Below are 15,612 nucleotides of genomic sequence, written 5' to 3'. Positions count from 1 at the left end.
AGTCTTCTCCATCACTTAAGGAGCAAAAGAACTTTCAAATATATATGCCAACATGAGCCCATGGACTTGGTGCAACCTCATGTAATTGTTCATCCAGCATTTCTCTTCCGGAAAATCCTGAAGACACCGATTCACATTGGCTTTTTAATACCAAGTGATGTTGCAGTTGCTTACTAGTTGCAAATCAATCAAGTTCACAGTTGGTTCTCCGCAATTAAATAAGTCTTCCACGTCTAGAAATGAGATACATTTATTTTAAATTAGCACACGAGCTAGGCTACTAATACAAATCTCTCGCTTCTTAATCGTCCAAAACTAAATCCTTACTCCTAATCATACAAATATGAGATTCCGATATCAAGAGGGAAACTGCCTGATTTATATTCTGGGCATAGAAAGCAAGTGCAGAAGAGCGTTTTGCAACAACATATCCTGCATCATCACTGACTTGGTTACTTGATGAAGCAATCACCTGTGACGGAACTTGGGCCGCACTGTGATTACACCTGGTCTCAACTCCTCAAAACGATACCTGCAATATAACATTTCATCGTTTACACAACAAACTAAACAGTGCCAATGCCAGCTTATTAGACCCGAAAAAAAAAAAACACTAAAGAAAGATGCATCACCCATTCTCGTTAAGGAAACTTCTCACAGCTGTTGGAAGTGCAGCCTGTCCTCTGCTATGATTACCTCTACCTACATGTATAAACAGAGAAATCAGGGTTGCATCCTGTAACCATCCTCCCCCACCCCACCCCCCCCCCCCCCCCCCCCCCACAAGACACGCACGCACCGAGAAGGAAAAAAAAACAATGTAGTGCCACATTTTTCATTTAATCCTCTAACAAGCATTGTATTGATTCCAGAAAGACTGTTTTCCCATCTTGCCAAGTAATGACCAAGTTCCAGCAAACATATCATTAATGAGTAGATGAATTTAGGGCAAGCAATGTTCATTCCTCTTTGGGATTGTTTCCATAGGAAGCGGTTTTTTTTGGTTACACTTTTGTTAAAAGCACATAAATTTTGAATAAAACACAACCGCATCCAGCATCGTCACAGAGTGCTTCCTGACGAAAGAACTGAAAGTGATTCTCTAACTTATGTTTTCTGTAACTTATATTTCTAGTCGAACATTACCTAAAGTGGTTTTGGTTATTCACTAGCTTTTTCGCCCTGCACAAGGAACTTTCACACACACACACAGCGTTTGGATGAGGAAATTTGCAGGTACCAAAGGGATTTGGAATAATTAGTTCGAAATGAACTACAAACATTAGATAGAGGGATTTAAAATGACTTTAAAACCACACTTATTCTCTACAGTCCTTAACCCAAAATTCAAATAACCTGAAACATTTACCTTGGCCCTTCAAATCAACCTGAAACCGTGGAAAAAGCTGATGCCTAGTTATATTCCAACCATCTTTTCTGTCAGCCCCTATTTTTTCCCTTTAAGTTTAAAACCTATCATTGTACATCCATGATTTTCCAAATCCCTACCCCCAACATACAGCATATGTTTATAAAGATTGTCCTAAATGATATTAAGTTTTAACCTATTTGCTTCCATTTAATGATAATATTTTCCCTAGCAGATAAAAAAAAAAGGCAAACAAATAAGTATGTCCCAATTATCCTATGTCAACATAAAATAGAGATTCTAGAATTTTGATGCATGAAGATAACTTTAAATTCCGACATTATTTACCTATGTCATCTGAAATTATAAATTCAATGAATGAAACAATATACCTGTGATGATCTCTAAGGATGCCGGTCTTTGCGTTGATGATGCCTTCTGTTGATCCAATTTCTCTCTGTCCTTACAACTAAACGACTCAAGTGATGAAGAACGTATAATCCTCTTTTCCATCTTAACTCTGTTTGGTGACACAGAGCGATTAGATAGCTCTTTTGTTTCAATTTGCTGCAGGTGTTCGTGCAAGGCTTGAATTGCTTCTGATGCATGAAGGCCATGTAAATCCAATTTCCATAAATCATTTTTGCTATTCTTGATCCTTAAAATTTCTTTGGCTGCCTTCTTATTGAGGCTTTCAGCAACCAACCGTTCCTCTCGAGCCTTCTTTGAGTGTTGTTGGGCGGAAAAATGGTCACCTCTAACAAAGGCATGAGTGGCTGCCTTAGAGTGCTGTGATGCTGACCTTATTATTTAAGAAAAGAAAATTTTCAATGCTACGACATAGTATGCAAAAACATAGGTTTTTCAAGAAGCACGACATATCCTGCAGAACCAATGCTATGACATAGTTTAAAAAAGCTGACGAAAACAGCAAGATAAAGTACAAAATTCTGTTGTGAAACCTAAGAAATGTTCATATGAGAAGTGGCAACAAGCACAAGCTGTATAACTTGGGTGGATGACTAAACAACGAGACTGGCAACACGAAAAGAAGGCAGCATAAGAACAAAAAATTATGCCAACAGGGAGAGAAAAACACAATTGCCACTGCTTAATAGTCATATCCTGCAAGTTCATGAACAGAAAGCATACCTCATCATCCTTAATGCATCTTTTCGATGCTTCAAGTAAACATCATCCTCTTCCCACTCAGGTTCGATGGGTACAGACTCCAAACTCCCCAGAACCAGCTTCCTATTTGCTGCATCATTAGCAAGCTTTTGCACACCGCAATCATCACCAGTTAACAATTCTATCTTATTCTCTTTGAGACATTTTTGAATCGTAGAGTTAAGGTTAGAAATGCCAGAAGGAGATTGAGGAACAGATTCTCTATCACTTAAAGAGACATTTGAGCTGGAGTTGTTTTTTTGAAATGCTAGTTTGGTTATTCTCTCCACAGCTGCCGGAGGAAACCATTGTTTCAATAAAATTGAGGCCTTATCTATATCATTATCCATTGCAACCATAATATCCTCAATCAAGAAATCGTCAGCCCAAGGGTAAAGATCCATGATCTTCCTCATGGAAGATGTATTATCTTCCACGGAAGTGTACTGTTTCCCACTGGAATCGCCATCTAATAAAGGTCTTTTCCCAACCCTATTCTCTGCCGAAGTTGGACAATCTACAGATGGGAGGAGCTGAGTTGAAAAGGGCCTGCCCGGAAGGTCATTAATCCTCGGTACGTTTTCACGAGGATGTAGAGAAGTTAGAGTGGTCGGTATAGTTAGGAAAGGATCCTTGTAAACTTGAGGCTCGAGGCCTTGTTTCTGGCGCTGCTTGAGGTCAAAGGCAGCCCAACCACCAGACTTATCTCGAGCCCTTGACATCCGCCTACATGAACATGTATAGAATTTAAGACTGAACCAAAAAAAAAAAAAAAAAAAAAAAAGAAGAAGAAGAATATAAGCAACAGTCATCACAAACTAACAGCATGATGTAAAAAGCTTCATCAGTAGAGGTTACTTTGCTACCAACACAAGTCCGTAACTTGCACCGAACATACAAAGAAACTGGAGGGTATTATATCGAAAAACTAGCATGAAAGTGATTATGCAGCTCGAAATTTAACAACTCAAATTCATGTTCATCTCAATACACAATCAAAATTCTGAATACTTGTGTGAAAAAGCCGCAAATGGACGAAAGGTTTCCAAAAGTTATATATAGAAAATAAGAATTTCAAGCGCAAAAGAAAACTAAAAAAAATGAAAAGAGAGATGAAACCCATGAATTGGAATGAACAGAGCATCAAAAAAGTACCTTCCTTTATATATAAATATGAAATCCAAGAATTGAGGCGTTCATCGATCCGACGGCTGATACTTGGAAAGGATTGCAGGAAATACGACGACTTTCTTGGCTGATTCCCGCGGTCCAATTTCGTATCACGTATCCATAAATCCACCTGCGATTTGCAGAAATACAATCCCACAAGGACAGAGAGAGATTCTTCAAGCTGAAAAGCCTTTCTAATTCTTCTTCTCTCAAAAGCTATCAGAGAGAGAGACCAGAAAGCGGCGGAAGAAGTACGACAGGCACAAAGAAAGTTTCTTTTTTTTGTTTAACAGGAATGCCAGCAACTGTGGTATATATGCTTCAGAGGTTAAAAATTGAACTTGAACGCCAGTAAGGTTTTTGGTTAAAGAGTATTGTTTGGTTGATACTTTACGTATATTTTGTACCCTTTTACTGGTTTTATATTAAAAATTGTTTTATTTTTTCAAAAAATGGACTCTTTCAGGAATTGAAAAAACTCTGAGGCATTTTAAGTTCCGCTATCTACCATCGTGTGATTTACCAATAGTAGGAATCTAATTCAGGATGTATCATGTAAAATACGAGTCTAGAGTTAATCTCCAACTACTAAACCACCCGATGATGATTTATATTAAAAATTGTTGAGTTTAATGTGTTTTTGTGCGAGTTTTGTTAAGAAAAAAACTACCAATCACACACGTTTTACGTGTTCAACTAAATTTGTTTTTTATTTTACTCTTACTTAATGAGTAAAGAATGAGGATTCTCTCTAGATCCTCTTTGTGATAATTCCGAGAATCTTTCAATCACATCCATTCATTGTATATCTTGCGATCAGAAATTATTGTAAATTTTTTATTTAAAATTAAATATAAACAGTATCTGATAAAAAATGACTGCACAATATACGATGAACGGATGTGATTTGAAGATTCTCGAGATCCTCACAAAGAGGATTCGGAGAGGATCATCATTCATGCATAAGGATAACAAATGAAAAAAAAAAAGCAAAAGAAAAATAAAATAAGGGAATAGAAAAAGAGCGGTGCACAAACTCATTCGTGCTTCTCTCTCTTCTCCATATTCGCATCGCACGTTCTTCAATATGGAATCTAGAATTGCAACATGCTGGAATCGAAAACAACGTAACACAAAGAAGATAAAGGGAAAAAACTGCCTACGCCTCCATATTCAATTAAAAGATTGATTTATAAGGGAATTGCAATCTAAACCGACCCTCATCTTGAAGCCCAATAGAGAGAGAAGCAATTGAGTATTCGTTCATTATGGTAACAATGAATAACAACCCACGATTCTCACAAGAAAATTCACACCCATCCAACACTTCAATCTCACAGAGACGATAAAAAAAAAAAAAAAAAACCTAAAAATTAGGGACTGAAACACTGAGTAAATGTGCTGAAATAGAAATCCTACACAATATTCTCTCTTTGTTGAAAACAACGCCATGACTGCAGTAGCCCAGGACCTCATTCTTTTCTTTTGTTTTTTTAAAAGCTTCTAGCCCAAAATTACGATAGCCCAACACCCTTCCCATTTGTTCACACCTACACACACCACCGCCGCCAGTTTTCCTTCGAGCTTCAAACCCCATCTGCATATGACAAAAACCGCACCACATCCTCAACTCTTCACCACCATTAGCGACCACCACATCTTTCTTCCGATCTCTCTCGTTCCCATGAAAAATTTACCAAGCCACAAATTCTATTCTCTTTGTCTTGTGTTGAACCATACGCCCCATCCCCACCTAACCCAGCCCTAAATCTGTGACGTTGGCAATGAAAAAGGAAAGGGTAAATTTGCGAGGCTCATGTGAAAAACAATAAAATTTTGTGTAAAGGGTCATAATAGTAATTTCATAGTGTTTTGGTTGAGTAATGTGTAGTATAGATGAAAAACAATTATACTAGGATGTCAAATTTTTATAGAATTTTGCGGAACTCAATTCGGAGCAACATGAAAAACATTACTTCAGTTTTACCATTCACAGCGGAGACTGGAATTCTCTGCGTAATTCCTCAAGTTCTTCATCCGAACTCATATCAAACGGCATACAACATACTGTAACGACCTATGAGTTTAGGACATACACAGTCATGATCAAGTTAACTGTCAAACTATCTAGCCAATGCAAGTCCCCTCTAACCAACTAAAAACTAAAGTCACTCGCAAAGCACTACATGACAACTTAACATTTGTCCTCCTCCATTACTAGCTTGTAATGGAAAAAGGACAGGGCATAATGTATGGTGTAAGAAGAAAAACTTAATGAATCTGAATGACTCGTACACCTTATGGCGGTTATGGATCTGGATTGCCACACATGAAGAAGTCTGAACAGCATATTACTTCGGATTACTCTGAAGCTATTCGGAATAAGGTAGATCGAAGTAAGCATGCCTTTATAGTTCGATCATGAACTAAACAGCTTCCCACTCGGAGCTACACAAACGGATCAATGATGCCTCAATCATCTTATTCCGAGTCATCGTTGAGATTGACCATACTTATTCTACAAGAAAAGGAACCCCGATTTAGTATGGAATCAGCCAAGTTTCCTATATTCTTAGAGTTCCAACAATTTAGGGATTGGCGTGCGCCGCAAGTAATCCAACACTTGAGAGGATGCAAAATATACTCATAGATATCCTCTGAGATTCTCAAAAGCTTTATAAAAAAATGAACAAGGAAAACAACTCGAAGGCCTATCCAACGAGTGAACAACCTTAACCAAACCAGAAATTGTCAGAGAAAGGAATTTAAAAAGGGTGCAAGGTTCAAAAAAACTTAAGACAACTAAATCCTTTTAGATAGTTAACAGTATTAATTACGTTCATAATTCATCATTACAAACAAGTTACAATTGTTACCGATGAGGTTTCATGTCTTGAAAACGTCGCATAATAGGCTCATTATCAATAAAAACAAATAAATCTCTCTCAATGTAAACAATCATGCTATCACTCAACCATATGCATTGATCTCCCATTTTGTTACGCAGTGATGTTTTCACAATATTCATAGCAGAAAACACTCTCACCAAAAGCAGTTGCAACCGGTAACACCAAAACCAATGTAAGAAACTTATACACTAACTTGTAGCTTGCACACTGTGGAGCCAAAAATAATTCCAAGGCAACACGTGGATTTTTGGATAAAAGAGGATAAAATTACCCTCGAGACATACCGGGATTCCTATGTGCAAGTAGTGGGCAATCAATCCTCAACCAAGTTAAAAGTGCCCAAAATACGTAATAATTCAAAACATATCTCATCCATCCTCATCAAATCTTCCCCACAAGGTAACTCCCAAATTATTTCTTCCATTATGTTAATTAGTCAACTAATGGATTTATTACCTAATTAATCTATTAATGGCTAATTAACTACAAATTACACCCAAAAAATACCCCAAATAGCCTGTCCCTATTCTCCTAATAGGGCCGGCCATATCCCTATAAATAGCTTCTCCATTCTCTCCAAAAACTACTTCCAAGTCTCTTAATAAAATTTTCTAAAATTCTCAAACACTTTCTCTCTAAATTCTAACTTTGGCATCGAAGGTTCTTCGGCCAAACCCACCCCTCCCAATTCATCGTGGGCGTGTGAGGCTTTTGGCTTTGACCAAAGGTATTAATTATTTTGTAGGTGCAATTTTGTCCAAGATTAAGGAGGAAGAAATTTGCATCCACACACACCTTTTGGTCTTCACCAACTCCTTTGAAAGATTAATAATTCATTTCAATGGTAAAACCTCACTATGCATTTTCATATCAGAAATATAATAGTCTAGTTGAATTAGAAGATTCATGAGGTCCACATAATCAAAATCTTGAAGATAAAATTGGCGAAACAAACTCTTTTTTTTTAATGCAAAATCATTCGTCGAACTCAAACATGCCATACAAAGAAGAAAATCGAAGTTTTTCCTCATTGAAGTGATCATTCAAATTTTTTAGTTGCATATCAAGGACTTGAAAATAGATGTTTACACGATAGTAGTGGAAGTTTTATGAGTCTTGGAGCTTTACGCTTTGATTTTCCAGGTACGAAATGCAAAATTCTCCATGTAAAGAACAATAATATCATTTTCCTCACAAAACTTTTGTACATCATGAAACAAATCCTCAAAGTCATCATTACTCAAGTATTGTAGTCTTTACTTCCATACTTCCACTAATGTCATCACATTCACAATATCTTGATAGTTCTTTTATAATACTTGTGATAACTCATTTGTAATTACCAATTTAAGTCTCATAAAAAAAAAGGTGAAAAACAGTCAAAAGTTTGTATTTCTTTGAATAACCTTTTTGGTTCACCTAGATTATTTTGATTGCAATCACCCTTAATTCATTCAAGCACCTCCACTACAGGTTGAAATATAACAATAAACTAATTATATTGCCATATAATGTGAGTTCCAACGTGTATCACAAAGATGTATGAGACTACTCTCTTGATTTAACTTTTTCCTATTTTAAGAGCACCATATCAAGAGCTTTGTTAATTTGTTCATGTTGTTTCTCTCTAAATGCATCACGACACTTATATGATGATCCAACAATATTAATCAAACAACTAGCATTCATGAAGAATGGCAACATCCTCATATCCTTTGTTACGGCTGCAAGAGCTAGTTAAAGTTGGCGTGCAAAATAATGAACATAAAATGTTTGAGGATATTTGTTCAAAATCTTTTTTTTCTACTCAAAATACCACTTAGCTCACATCTCGTAATACTAGCTCCATCATGGCCTTGTCCTTGTAAATTGGCCATACTCAAATTTGTGGTAATAAACAATCTCTTAATTACCTCTTCAAGTTTGCTACTATTTGTAGAAGAGATGTAACTCCCCGCCCCGAAATATTTATTTTGGAAAATAATATCGGTGATAGGCCCAAACTAAAATCTTGTTTAGCTAACTACCATTAATCACGATTCTCTACCTCAATTTCTTTTTCCCTCCCAAAATTTATGATCAACATTTATTTACTAAAATATAAGGTTAAATTTCAAATTATGCACCAAATTCATTTTCTTAGTTCAATTTCTCAACAAAAGATTTGTCTCGATTATTTAAGGCTGCATCTAACCCTGTTAGACTGCCTACGTACCCTTAAGCGGGATCAAGCCTTTCGTAGTTCAAATTTCATTTTCAATCCATTTGCGAAATATTCAAGTAACCGTAATAACCAACATTAGGTTTAACAATCAAAACACATCAATTGGGATCCAAATTCATTTTTATAGTATCAAACTTTGCACAAAATAGCAACATCAGCCCATTGGCCACGCGTAACCGCGAGTGGCTGTCAGCCGCCCCGACTTGTCGGAAAATTTAACTATTTCAAAAAATTACCAAATTTTATAAACAAGTAGATCTCAATGAGGGCAGCCATTTTCATACATGTTACCAAGTCTAATTTGGCCTGGAAACACCTCAAATTTCCCATGAACCGCCAGAAACCCTTGATTTTGGGTGATCTTGATTCATCTCCAAAACAACTCCGACACCCCAACCAATGCATGGGCTTTGTTCTTGAGGTTGAGGGAAATTCATTGGTGGTGGTGGATGGCGGAGTTAGCTTCAAGTTTTGGCTAATCAAAGCCAAACCCGTCACTCCCACCGTGGGGTTTCTTTTAAAATCAAACCAATTTTCTCAGCTTTTCGGATGGAGAAGGGAGAAGTGATAGGAGCATATTTATGCGACTTAGTTAGATTGTTTCTTGGCATTTATGTTGTTAGTTCGTAGTTATTTTAGTATTTTAAGCTATTTTCGTGTGTTTGTAGGTCCAAAGGGTTAATGTGGCAAAGAAGTGCATTTTGGAGCATTTTGGAGCATTTTGGAGCATTTTTGGGCATGGAATGGATAGCATATGCTTGGAGCAAAAGGAATAGACAAAATTTGAAGTTTGTGCATCATCCTCTCCCTATAAATAACCATTTTAGCACACTCATTTTACCCAACACATTCACCTACCACTACATCCACTCATTACAACCACCAAACACATTCACCTACCACTACATCCACTCATTTCACCCAACACATCCATTCTCCAAACATCCATCCACTACACCCATTACATCCACTCATTACCAAACATCCATCCACTATACCCATTACATCCACTCAACCCACTACACCCATTACATCCACTCATTACAACTCTATACACTCATCTCCCTAGCCTATAAATACATCCACCCTTCACCATAATTTGGGGGCCATCATCCATTCATCTAGCCATACTACATCTCACCAATCCATACACTTTCATCTCTTAGCCGTGCAAATCCATTCCATCCATATATCCATACACATCCTAGACACTTGTGCTATAACAAGGTGGTGAAAACAAAAGTCCTTGGCGTTTCAAGCTTGGAACTTTGGAGCGTTTTAGGTATACTTCGTTCTTGCTTTCAATGTCTACTTTGTTATTTTCTAATTTTTTTGCAATTATGAGTGGCTAAACCCCTATTTAGTTAGGGGAAGTTTGAAGCCATGAACATGCTTGAGATTTGAATTGATTTCTTCCAATTGTGATTTGATAAGTTGTGATTGCAATTCAATTATCTATTTTATTCATAACTGATTCTTGTATGTTTATTAAGGATGTATACTTAGTTTTCATTCATGAGTAGTGAATGTTGTTTATCATAATCGCGTTAATTGAATTCTTGGCAATTGTATCATGCATTCATAGTTATAAATGCCTCGTCAACACTTATGATTTTCATTGAACGTAATTATCTCTGATTGTATCTCTATTATGCATTCATATAGGGGACTTTTAGAGAATGATTTGGGTTGTCACATGCATTCATCCAATTCAATGAGTAAAGGAAAATCTGAGGGTTAATTTGTGCATCACGGTTAATCTGGGGTGTTGAGCATCATAGTTTATTGAAAAGCAATTGGAAATCGATTCATGTACAAGTGTATCATGTGTGAAGAACGAACCTCTAACTAATCCATCCATCATCGTATTCCTCAAATTTGTCTTACAATCTACCTAGTTTTATAACTTGTTTGTTTGTTTCAAATTCATCAAAACCAAAATCCCCATTTTACTTTCTTGTTTCAAAGTGTTAAATTTCGGTTTTGTTTGTGTTTTTGAGTGTTTTGATTCAAACCAAAACACTAAATTCGTCCAAAATTGTGTTAGAGTCAAATCTGCCCAGTTTGTGTTTTTAGGCAGTTTTGAGTGTTTTTCAGTTGTTTGAGTCTTTAGAATCTGTTTGAGTCCCTTGAGTCTATTCAAACGTTTTTAACTTTGTTTTTATGTTTTTGAGTAAGTTTAGAGGTTTTAGCAAGCCCTCCTAATCCCCGGTTTAGAACGATACCTACTTGCATTTATACTACAATTTGACAACAAGAGGGTTTAATTTGAGTGCTTAACTTTCATCGCATCAAATTTTGGCATCGTTGCCGGGGATTAGCAACTTTGCTAATCCCCCGTTGTTTCTTTTTAATGTCTTTTGTTTTAGTTACTGACTTTGTTTCTATTTGTCTATTTTATTTTTACTTATGATATTTGATTTAGTTTTGTTTCCTTGATTTCAGGTACTAGAGAAGTAAGACATGAATTTTGCTACCATTCATGCTCAATTGGCGAAACTTACTTCTCAATTGTCACAATATGCCGAAAGGACCACAATGCAAAGTGTCCCTACTTATGGTGTGTCCTATGGGCAAGGATATCCAACTCATCAATGTTCTCAATTCGCTGCGAATGAAGATGCTTGGGGTTATCAAGGCCATAGCCGATCATGGGACAACATGTTTTCCAATGCTTACAATTCGGATTGGAGAGATTATTCAGATTACATGTGAGGAGAACCTCAACAATTCCAACAAGATGGGTATTGGCAGCAAGAAGAGGAGTTATATTCAAGACCTATGCAACCACCACAACAATCTGCCCAATTCAATTCAGGTACGTCTTTGGATAATGATATGTTTAATAAGTTACCCACCTCTTTGAAACAGGAAGTAGAAAATGGAAACAAAGAGATGCAAAATCAAGCCAAGAAGACGGGTGAATTGGAGAAGCAAATTGGGCAGATTATGGAGTTCATGGCACAAATTCAAGAGCAAAGTGAACTCTCCAACTCAACTATTGAAAATTTGAAGGAAGATTTTGAAATCCATGATGCTATCACTTTGGGAAGTGCTATAGAGGTTTGAGGTGAACCCAAGACATCCAAACCAAGCCAAAACATGGATGAACATCTGCTGCTCGAAGAAGAGGAGAATAACAAGGCCACGGCAAGGGAAGAACCACCCTTGCCGCAGCCCTATATGCCATCTATGTCGTCCACTACAACCAAGGTAAGCCTAAATTCAATTTGTCTTGACCCCGTTTCACCAAATGTCCTTATTCCTTGCAGGATCATGCAATCCAAGGAAGAAGAGGGTGAGAAAGGCATCTTTGAAACCTTTCCAACGAATCAAGAGCAAGAAGTGGATGGGGAATGTCTAGAATTCATCAAAGAAGATACACTTAAGACGAAAATTCCCAAAGAAGTTGGATTTTATGACACGGGACAAGTCATAACTCTCAAAACACCAAATCTGGCCAAGTCCCATATCCCTGCAACCTTCAAAGATGTGGTGTTCGTAATTGAGTTTGTGTTGGAGCAAGCAAGTAAACCATCTTCTCCAACTTCGATTTTAGTATATACTAACCTGCTGATTTTGATGATTTAAGCACCTACACTAGAATTTAAACCATTGCCGGATCACGTCAAGTATCACCATTCATTCAAGGATCAATTCCATGCTATGGGCCCTATCCAAGTTTAGAAGGAAGTATCATCCGGCTGGAAGACGTTAAAGCAAGCGCTTCTTGGGAGGCAACCCATGTATTCAAATAAGGAAGATTTTTGAATTGCTCCACAATCAGTTTTGCGTTTCTAAAAACCTTCCATTTTCTGTAGTTTTATTTTGCCATGATTGTCATTTTTATTTGTTGCTTGTTTAAATTGTTTTTGGTGTGGATTTATTTTTGAAACACTGACAGTTATGCAAGGTATTTTTACATTCATAAAAAAGAAAGGAACATTAAGCAGATAAATACAAGAGGGAACCTTCACAAAGGCTACTTAGGAGAAGTTTTAGTAGTCGGCGGAGCCCCAGAAGGAGGAAGCATCAGAGGTTGATCATTTGGAGCTTCATTACGCGGTATAGCCCTAGAAGACGAAGGCAAATGTTGTTGGAACAAACCCACAAACCTTTGATGATCAAGTAAAATCTGACCATCAGATTCCTGCATCTGGTCAATCTTCCTCTTCATGTTTCTAGCATGGTTATGTGCGAGCCTGTGCAACTGTTTATTCTCATGCTTGAGCCCTCTAATCTCCTATTTGAGACTCATCACTTCAGCCGCCAATGATTCAACTTGACGGGTTCGAACAAATAGGCGTTAGGCCATATTAGACACAGAACCCGCACATTGTACACTGAGAGCCAGAGAATCCTTAACAGCCAACTCATCAGACCGTTTGGCAAATAGTCTGTTATCTTTGGGAGTGACAAGGTTCCTGGCCACCACCGCAACTGTCATATCATTCTTCATCACCGAATCCCCAACGGTAAGGGGACCAGTATGGGACATGAAGGATGGGCGCCATATGTTGTCTGGAGAAGGCGGGACTGCCTCTTCACCAAGGTTCAAGTCAAAACGACGGTTAGAGGGGCCTAACATTTTTAGAGGTGTTAAAGAAAGAAGAGGTCGGACAAGTCAACATCGTAGAAGTGCAAGAAGGGAGTTTCTACAGGCAGAAATTCAAGTGTGCTTTGAACGTCCTGCGTACCTCTATAAAAATCAGCACTCGATAGGATTTCAGAGATCGAAGAGGCGAGCTCAAAAATCGAAGAGGCTAACTCAAAAATCAAAGAGGCGCTAGCTTTCTCAAAAACTGGGCTTGCTCAGAAACCACGGCCAATCTTCTTTTCCAGATTTGTCCGCACTTGTCACATGCAACCTTTGCACTCGACGGGATTTCAGAGATCGAAGAGGTAAGCTCAGAAATCGTAGAGACATCTTTTTTTCCAGACGTGTCAACATCTGTCACATGCAGAGTCAGCTTTGCGGAAATCACGGGCAGTTTGTCGAAGTGTCGATTCCAGATATTGGAGAGGCATCTGCTTTTCCAGACGTGTCAGCATCTGTCACATACAAAGTCAGCTTTGCGGAAATCACGGGTAGTTTGTTGAGGCGCCGATTCCAGATATCGAAGAGGCACTTGTTTTTCCAGACGTGTCAGTGCCTGTCACATGCACACTCAGCCTTGCGAAAATTACGGGCAATCTGTGGAAGATCTCTTGTGAAGTAGAAAGCACGTGAAGTTTACTATTAAATCATCCAACGGTTGCTGACAAGAGTGAAAGAATAGTACCGGTTATTAATTCCTATAAATGTCACCTTTTACCCTCCATTGCAAGGCAGACATACATAACCCTTCTTCTTCCCCAAGAATGCCTTTCCAACAAACCCTCTCGAGTCACTCAGTGTTCCTTATTCCTTGGGGTACCTCTGCAAACAACTCATCCAAAGCAAAAGTATTTCATATCATGAAGGTTGAAAGCAAGAGTATCTCATATCATGCTTTCTTCCTGTCCTTCTCCTTGTCGTTGTTTTAGGACAAGGAGAAAGAGAGCAATTAGCCAGCACTTGGTATCAATCTTCCGATCTGGAACCAACTACCTGGAACCCCTTCCTGATTGCTTACCTAGCCTTGCTCTCGAGTACTCATCTTCATCATTTTATGCTTCCTCTTCATCTACCACAACTGCTTGGGGAACATATAAGGGAAGTGAAAATGATACCTCGAAGCATGTGGAGACAATTTTCCAATTCATCCTCAGCTAGGGACAATGAGAAAGAAAGCAAGAGGTGGGCACTTGGAAAGATTGAAGAAAGAAACAGACCAACACCTCTACCTCGTGCCTGCCTGCCGTGCAGAAGAAACAAGCAGAGAAGAATGCAGACTTCACAATCAAATCAACCCAGTAGAAGGAGTCTGATTTGAAAGCAATGAACTCTGATATTCCTCGCTCAGAATTCCAAACCAGTTCGAGATTAAAGCTGTGGAAAGTCAACAAGATCATCTATTTCCAAAACCAGATTTGCATTCTAAAACTCTACTCTGTTTGTTTTTTTTACTTTGCTATACTTGTCATGTTTATTCGTTGTTTGTTTATTTGCTTGTTTTTGTGTGAGTTTATGCTTGAAACATTGAGGACAATGTTTGATTTAAGTGTGGGGGGAGAAGGGGGTAACCATTGTTTTGCATGAAATTCGTAGGAGTTTATCACCCATTACTTCTAGTGTTGTTCCTTGCTGTTTTAAGTGTTTTTAAGCTGTTTTGGAGTTGTTTTGCATGAAATTCGTAAGAGTTTATCACCCATTACTTCTAGTGTTATTCCTTGTTGTTTTAAGTGTTTTTAAGCTGTTTTGGAGTGTTTCAGTGTGTTTTGACATAAAAATCCGAAAATCTCATAAAATTTTGAAAAATTGTCTTGAAAAACCCAAAAAGAGTTGTTTTTGTATGTTTATTTGTGTCATAGGGTACCTTCCAACATAATGATGAGGATTTGGTTTTTAATTACATGACTGTTAAAGAGAGTTATAAACATGGATGAAAATTTGATTTACTCTTTGGTGTATGCTTGGTTGTGGTTATTGATGCGAAATATATAAGAACACAAATTTAACCCTCTTTTTGACAATTGTAGTATAGATGTAAGTAGGGATCGTTCTAAACCGGGGATTAGGAGGGATTGCTAAATCACTTGAAAACTAATTTAAAAACATAAAAACAAAGTTAAAAATGTAAACAAAAGATTTTAAAACAAGAAAGTAAAAGGGGGATTTGAGTTTGGTG

The 15,612-nt window shown here is 37.6% G+C and overlaps 1 protein-coding gene across 2 annotated transcripts; it reads right to left on the bottom strand.

The window, feature by feature from the left end:
• Window positions 1-232: 232 nt before the first annotated feature.
• Window positions 233-4,173, bottom strand: LOC103405621 (uncharacterized). Of its 2 annotated transcripts, none has more exons than XM_017324251.3 (5): window positions 3,695-4,173; window positions 2,522-3,292; window positions 1,762-2,171; window positions 633-702; window positions 233-532 (listed from the first exon to the last, which is right to left on the bottom strand). In XM_017324251.3, exons 2-5 carry the CDS (start codon window positions 3,259-3,261, stop codon window positions 469-471), a joined length of 1,284 nt encoding a protein of 427 aa, XP_017179740.3. In that variant the 5' UTR covers window positions 3,262-3,292; window positions 3,695-4,173; the 3' UTR covers window positions 233-468. The 2 variants fall into 2 exon arrangements, with proteins under 2 accessions (XP_017179740.3, XP_008342857.3); XM_008344635.4 differs by having other exon boundaries at window positions 2,522-3,265; window positions 3,695-4,089.
• Window positions 4,174-15,612: the final 11,439 nt, after the last annotated feature.

Source organism: Malus domestica, chromosome 15 (genome assembly GCF_042453785.1).
Source record: "Malus domestica chromosome 15, GDT2T_hap1".
Lineage (NCBI taxonomy): Eukaryota > Viridiplantae > Streptophyta > Magnoliopsida > Rosales > Rosaceae > Malus > Malus domestica.
This window is presented reverse-complemented; position numbering and strand designations above follow the sequence as displayed.